This window comes from Poromitra crassiceps, assembly GCF_964638095.1.
Source record: "Poromitra crassiceps genome assembly, chromosome: 22".
Lineage (NCBI taxonomy): Eukaryota > Metazoa > Chordata > Actinopteri > Beryciformes > Melamphaidae > Poromitra > Poromitra crassiceps.
In genome coordinates, this window is record NC_139647.1 from 13,412,371 (window position 1) to 13,419,870 (window position 7,500).

General features: G+C 49.1%; 1 protein-coding gene across 1 annotated transcript in view; it reads right to left on the reverse strand.

The window, feature by feature from the left end:
* The window catches only part of cdh23 (cadherin-related 23), a gene marked incomplete at its 5' end in the record, with an annotated part of 241,806 nt that overhangs the window by 74,627 nt on the left and 159,679 nt on the right, over positions 1-7,500 (reverse strand). The window contains 4 exon segments of the mRNA XM_083658386.1: positions 1,778-1,905; positions 2,438-2,543; positions 5,284-5,521; positions 6,932-6,996. Of these exon segments, the coding sequence (XP_083514512.1) occupies positions 1,778-1,905; positions 2,438-2,543; positions 5,284-5,521; positions 6,932-6,996 (537 nt within the window).

The following is a 7,500-nucleotide window of genomic DNA, read 5'->3' on the forward strand; positions in this document are numbered from 1 at the left end:
TAAGAGCCGTCAACTGGCACGAATGACTGAATGACTCCAACGCAGAAGAGGATCTGCTGTCACGCCGAATTCCCCGGCGCCTTCGTATTCTACCCGACCTCCCCCTCGTTGAATTAGACTCTATAGCAAACGCCGACACATCCCGATTGTGCGGCTATTTGCAGAGAGGCTCCCCCGCTGAGAAAAATGTTAACACTTGAACAACAGTCACTGGCACCACTATCTCTCTGGGCTGTGTGCTATACACTGGGGCCAGAGCATTGTGTGTGATGCTGCCAGCGACTGATAAACCCCTGCTGTGTGAGTCACCATAGTGGAGGAGAGAGGAGAGAGAGGGAGGGAGAGAGATAAGAGAGAGAGAGAGAGATTGCAGAATTGTGCACATATCTCCCTGTTGGTTTTGCATCATCATGTATTTCGTCATCGTCTTGCACTCTCTTTTCCCTCTGCACCATCATGCAGGATGGATAAAGATATGCCTGACTGGACTTATCCATTCTTCTCTGTCATTCTCTTCCTTTATGAGCCGAAAGTCAGCGAGATAGATAGACGTCCACCAGGGGGCTACTAGTAGACACAACGCTTATTATGAGTTTTGATTGCTTATCATTGCTGCTGCTTATTATTTATCACATAATAACATTTTATCCATCGAAGACACATTGAGATTTATTGAACACCTTCTTTCTAAATGACCTCCTCAAATCATTATAGCCTACGACAGTATGTTAGTGGTTCATAGCCATGTGTCATTGAGGCCGGAGTTTGCAGGTTTTCATCCCAACCCGAATGCATAATTAATTTAATTGAAGAATAATAAAACAACCGTTATTTATAGAGCACTTTTTTTAAACTGAAGTTACAAAGTGCTTAACACAATTAAAACAAACTACAATGGAAATTAAATGAGAGTAAAAGGGAAACCATACATTTTAAAAGAGCACAGTAACAGGGGATTTACAAAAGAAAGGCTAAAATCTAAAGCAATATTATAAGCAAGCATGTTAGCAAAAGAGATGTAAAAGATAACGCAACACAGATAAAACTAAAGGGCCCTCAGTAGGTTTCACATCTCTGCCACGGCATGAGTTACCCCCAATGCCACGCCCCCTTTTGGCCAATGGGCGTGGCAAGTTAATCAATTAGTCCCATGACCAACGTTCCTACAACATTTCGTGGTGAATCTGTTTGGAAGTTAGGCACCTTTTTGTGATTGAACATGCCCATTACTACTGTTACACCCCCTGTTGACCAGTGGGCGTGGAGAGTTAATCACTGCTAAGTTGGCCCATCCATGACCAACATTTCTGCCAAGTTTTGTGCAAATCCTTTCATAAGGTTTTGAGATATCCTGCTGACAGACAGACAGACAGACAGACAGACAGGCAGACAGACAGACAGGCAGACAGGCAGACAGACAGACAGACAGGCAGGCAGACAGACAGACAGACAGGCAGACAGACAGGCAGACAGACAGGCAGACAGACAGACAGACAGACAGACAAGTGTGTTTTTTAAAAGCAAATGTAACTGATTAATAGACCAGATCAGAAGAGGAACTACAGTAATCAATGAAATGAGTTGGTGTTGTGTTTTGTTGGGATGGGAAAAAAAGCCACCCAAATCCAATAATCCATGAGTGTGTGTGTGTGTGTGTGTGTGTGTGTGTGTGTGTGTGTGCGTGTGCGTGTGCGTGTGCGTGTGTGTGTGTGTGTGTCAGTGTGTTTGTGTGTGCGTGTGCGCGCGCGCGTGTGTGTGGCTGCAGGGGTATACTTACAATCACTTCCACAGTGACGGCGACACTGTTGTTGAGTGCTGGATTCCCCCCATCTTTCACCATCACTGTCAAGTAGATCATCCCTTCAGGAATCTGCTCGTAGTCCAGAGGGCTGTTCACACTGATCACTGAGGGAGGGGGGGAGGGAGAGAGAGAGAGAGAGAGAGAGGGAGGGAGGGAGAGGGAGAGAGAGAGAGAGGGGGAGGAGCTTGTGTGTCTTGTGTGTGTATTAGTGACCTGCATCTGCAAGACCTTTGCATTTACCTGTACCGTGTAAGTGTATGTACCCACACCTTTACACCTATCCATATGATGTAACAAGCATTTTCCTACCAATATGGTGCTACAATACACACAGCTCATTGGCTGTGTATGTCACTTGATTGTAATCACCTGTTAATTGATTACAATCACCTGTTATTTTCCTATCAAGATGGCCGTGTGGTGATGTAACATAATACACCTATATACTCTAGTGATGTAGTGGTAAGTAAAAATGTCTGTAAACTCTGACCTCCAGCGAGTTATAATCATAAACAACCACCGATATTATCAAAACTCTCTTAAATTCTACCTCTTTTTCTGAAAATCAATAGCATAATTATGCTCTCTTTCTGCCCATAAACGGTGCGTGTTTGTCTTAAGGCGCGAGCAGCATACCTGCGTAGCCCTCTATCATGATGATGCTGAAGTACTGCGGGTAGGCCGACACCGAAGTGATGGTGTAGGTGAGGACGTTATTGGGTGGAGAATCCTCGTCTGTTGCCTGCATGGGGAGAGGGGGTGGGGGTAAGATGGGTGGTGATGGTTGGGGGGCAGACAGAGGAGGGTGGTGGTGGTGGTGAAAACATTGCATCAGACAGTCAAAGAAAGTCCACCGAGAGGAAAAGTTTGGAGTGAGAGAGACAGGTGGACAGACAGTGTGGCGGGCCAGCTGCTGTAGATATGGCTATATGTCTTTGTGTGTACGTTTGCACAGCATGGACATGACTTTGTGTCTGGGCGCGCGCGCGCGTGTGTGTGTGCGGCCGGCCAGGAAGCTGTCAGCCGGCGACGGCGTGCTATTGGACAGATTAAAGCTGATTCTGGTTATTAGTGGGTAACGGGCGTCAATATTGGACGAACACCAACCGAGCCGAGACAAGCCAAGCAAAGCCGAGGACAGAGGAAGCCGCGCTTTTACAGGGCTAATCCACGACGACGACAACAACAAACGTGACATCCCGCTCGTTAGACGAGAGCTGGCAGCAAAGCAAAGACATGAGTCCTCCTGCTGGGAGGAGAGTCCACTGGGCTTCACTGAGCATCATTAGACGCTGGACAGGTTGTCAGAAACACCCACTTATTACTCTTCATCACACGCACACATCTCTGTGCTTTGATTCAGCTGCAAACTGTTGAGTAAGCAGCAATAGCTTTCTTCCTCCCCACACGACTTATTAAAGCCTAGCCCTTTCTCCTCGCAGACGCACGTCTGGATCACATCGCAACAAATTGTTTCATATTGGACGCTCGTTTACAGCGGGCGTACTGTAGGGGGCGCCGGATCAAATAGATGAGCGGCAAAGGAGGTAAAGTGGTAAGAACTAAGTGCAGATAAAATGAAGAAAAAAAAAGGTGAGGTATAGCGTCAGTAGAGGGCAGCGTAACCCTCCGGGGCATTGTTTGAGGGTGAAAAAGAAAGGAGTAAATAGCAGAAATTTTGTCTCGACACATTCTCTCCCTCCAATTCTATCTTTCCTCCCTCTCTCCCTATTTTCTTTTTTTAATTATGACTTTTTTCTGATTCCCCCCCATTTTCTCCCCAATTGTACTCGGCCAATTTCCCCCTGCTGCCCCGGTCGCGGCTCCACCCCCTCTGCCGATCTAGGGGAGAGCCGTAGACTAGCACCATGCTTCCTCCGACACATGCGCAGAGTTGCCAGCCGCTTCTTTTCACCTGACCTGACAGCGGGGGAGGTTCACCAGCAGGACGTAGCACGTGGGAGGATCACGCTATTGCCACCAGTTCCCTTCCGCCCCGAACAGGCGCCCCGACTCTCTCCCTATTTCCTGTGTGTGTGTGTGTGTGTGTTTGTGTGTGTGTGTGTGTGTGTTTTTGTGTGTGTGTGTGTGTGTGTGTGTGTGTGTTTTTGTGTGTGTGTAAGCATGTGCAGTAGCTGGTTCCCGGGCTAATCCGCTGACACCTAGAATTGTGCGCCTGGCTTCCACACGCCTCTCAGGCGGCGTGTTAATAACTACAGCGTTTAAGGTTAGCGCGGTCTAATCAAACGTGGCGAGCGAAGCGTTGAGCCCAGCCACCAACCGGGGGGGGGGGGGAGGGGGCGGAGCCACCGCTGTGCCCGGCGCCACGGGGACGCACAGTAATAGTCCTTCTCTCCAGGGCACAATCAAGGAAACGCTGAGCCATTAGTTACCATTATATATACGCCCACACCTTTGGCCTCGTGCGAGGGCACTGACTGATGACCGATACGCCACGCCACAGCGCCGCTACTTCCTGGGTGCAGTGCACGGCTCGCACGAGCATACGCAAACGCAAGGAGAGCACTGATTGAGTATGAAAATCACAAAGGTTGTGCGTGATGTGCATCGTTATAGTAACAAAGAGGGAAGAGAGAGGAGGAGGACAGCGAAAGCAAAACACTGTGGGTCTGGAGATTATTGGTACCGAGGCTATCTTACAGAGTCAGGATGGAATCCTCTGTCTGTATACTGGATCTCTGTGCATGTGTAGGCGTGGGCTTTATATGTGAATGTACACCTGTGCATGGACACATTGTTGCAGATATAGGTTTGTATGAGTTTTGTAATTCATGTCTGCTTACGTGCGCGTGAAGTCTTTTTGACACAATCTTCTATCGCATATTGTTGAGAATGTCATTTTACATTGACTGATGATTAAGCAGTAAGAGGCTTAGCGAGGTTTACCGCCTTGATCAAGAAAACAAAGACACAGCAGTAGCAAAAAAGAATACAAATGTTAAAGAAATCATTTTGAATCAGTCATGGGAAAAAGTACCACCCCCCCACCTCCCGAAACAATATAGTTCTTGAACAGCAGCTACATAACCTGATTGATAGGTTGTCCCAGAGCCGTGTATATAGAAGAGTCGCGACATCTCCATTCACTCCAATGGACCAGTTTTTTTTACTCTCAAGAGTTCCAGGAAGTAAGCTTCTGGATTAAGCAGCACTGTCGAGTTGCAGCAAAATGGACAGTTTGTGTTGTACTTTGAAAGTCTTTGTTTTTTAGAATCAAATTGTACATTATCAGCTGTATTTTAGCATTCAAAAGTAGCGCGAGACCCCTTCCTGGCTGCTCATTGGCTAATGAGTCATGCATTTTGGTCCTCCGCTGACGCCACTCTCTCTCTCTAAATTGCTCTGGGTTGTCCTAAAAAAGGTTGGCGGAATAAAACGCTGTGTCTGACAGCATGTAGGTGTGTCTGCTGGCTCAACCGTGTGTTGTGTTGTGTAGCGGTGTCGGTGTAACTCTGCCTCACCCTCACTCGGGCCACCTGCTGCACAGCCTGTTCGTTCTCTCTCAGGGAGCCCACGTACGCCTCCTTCTGGAAGAGCGGGGGGTTGTCGTTGACGTCCAGCACGTTGACCCGCAGCCTCCCGGTCGTCTCCTCGCCGCCGCCGTCCCTCGCCAGCACCGTGAGCGTGAAGCGCCGCATCAGCTCGTAGTCCAGGCCGGCCCTCAGACGCACCCAGCCCGTCTCTGCGTCCACCGAGAACCTGCCACAGAGGAGAGAGGAGTCAGGACAGCGGAGGAGAAGTGGGGGGGGGAGTCTGGGTAGTAGTATAGAGGTCAAATCACTCGCCTACCACCGCCGAGAGCCGGGTTCAACTCCCAGCAGCGGTACTTCCGGCTTGGTCAGATGTTCCTACAGACACTGTCTGCGGGTGGGAAGCCGGTGGGGTATGTGTCCACCTGGTCCCTGCACACTAGTGCCTCCTCTGGTCAGTCGGAGCGTCAGCTTGGGAAGGAGGGGAACTGGGGGGAATAGCGTGTTCGTCCCATGCACTACGTCCTGCCGGTGAAACTCCTCGCTGTCAGGTGAAAAGAAGCGGCTGGCGACTGCACATGTATCGGATTCGGAGGAAGCATGTGCTAGTCTACAACTAAACCCAGATTGGCAGAGGGGGTGGAGCAACGACTGGGACAGCAGAGGGGGTGGAGCAACGACTGGGACAGCAGAGGGGGTGGAGCAACGACCGGGACAGCAGAGGGGGTGGAGCAACGACCGGGATAGCAGAGGGGGTGGAGCAACGACCGGGACAGCAGAGGGGGTGGAGCAACACCTGGGACAGCAGAGGGGGTGGAGCAACGACTGGGACAGCAGAGGGGGTGGAGCAACGACCGGGGTCAGCAGGTTGAAGCGGTCAAGCCAAGTACAATCGGGGAGAAAAAAGTTGATTAAAAAAAGATGGAGGGGCAGTGGAAGGACGATGGGACTCCGGGCTAGCTGGAGCGGTAAAACGGTAATGCCGAAAAATGGACATCTATTAAAAGTCTGCTGTGCTGTACCCAAGGAGAAAGTGTAGAACATTTGGGAGGATCATTATGGTTATCCAGCGTCTCCTCTGTAAGTGATGGTGTTACTCTGTCTGATCCCACAGTGAGGAATCACTTCTCAGTAGCTTTAACACAGAGAAGGAGACAATAAACACCAGGCAGCAGCACTGAGAGGAGGGTAAGTTACAACTCCATCCTGTCCTTATGATACACTGGAGATTCTTCTTCTGAATGAATGCATAATGTGACAGTGTGTGTGTGTGTGTGTGCGTGTGTGTGTTTGTGTGTGTGCGTACTAGGTGTGTGTACTAGGTGTGTGTGTGTGTGTGTGTGTGTGTGTGTGTGTGCGTGTGTGTGTGTGTGTGTGTGTGTGTGTTTGTGTGTGTGTGTGTGTTTGTGTGCGTGTGTGTGTGTGTGTGTGTGCGTGGGTGTGTGTGTGTGGCCTGAGGATAGCAGGCATAAAGAAGAGACAGACTCCAGCTCAGCTGTCGTTGGCTTGTGTGCTTGTGTGCTACGAGTACCACAAGTGACTCAATAAATTAAACATTCATGTGTGTGTGTGTGTGTGTGTGTGTGTGTGTGCATGTGCATGCGTCATGCGTGTGTGTGTGTGTGTGTGTGTGTCTTACTGGTCTGGATCATCACTGAAGTAGTAACGCACTGTTCCAAACGTGCCTATGTCTCCGTCTGTGGCCTGGAGATAAAACAAGAGAGGGAAAATATGAAACACTATTTTGTCATGTACATTCTGTTTGCACATTTTGTCCATCAGTTACAACATTGTTTCCCACACTGTCTTTTTTATGATTACGGTAGATTATATATTTTTTTTACTTGACCTGCATTTTTTTTGCATGTTTTTTTTAGCGGGGGTTCCTATCTGGTGGAAACCCCAGGGGAGCACGGGGACAACATGCCAACTCCACACAGAAAGGCCCTTTTTTACGACCCCACCTGGGCCGTAGTAGCACTGAGGACATGGGAATAGGGACACACCCTCAGCACCCACATCGTCCCAGGCGGGAATCGAACCCAGGACCTTCTTGCCGTGAGGTGACAGCGCTACCACTGCGCCACCGTTCCCGCTGCAATTATTACATTATCTCTGCTTCTTTAGCATTCATTTATTTTTGCATACATGTGCAAATAAGCAGACTCTTCAACTTGTTTTACATTAAGTGTCTACAGATTGTATGTC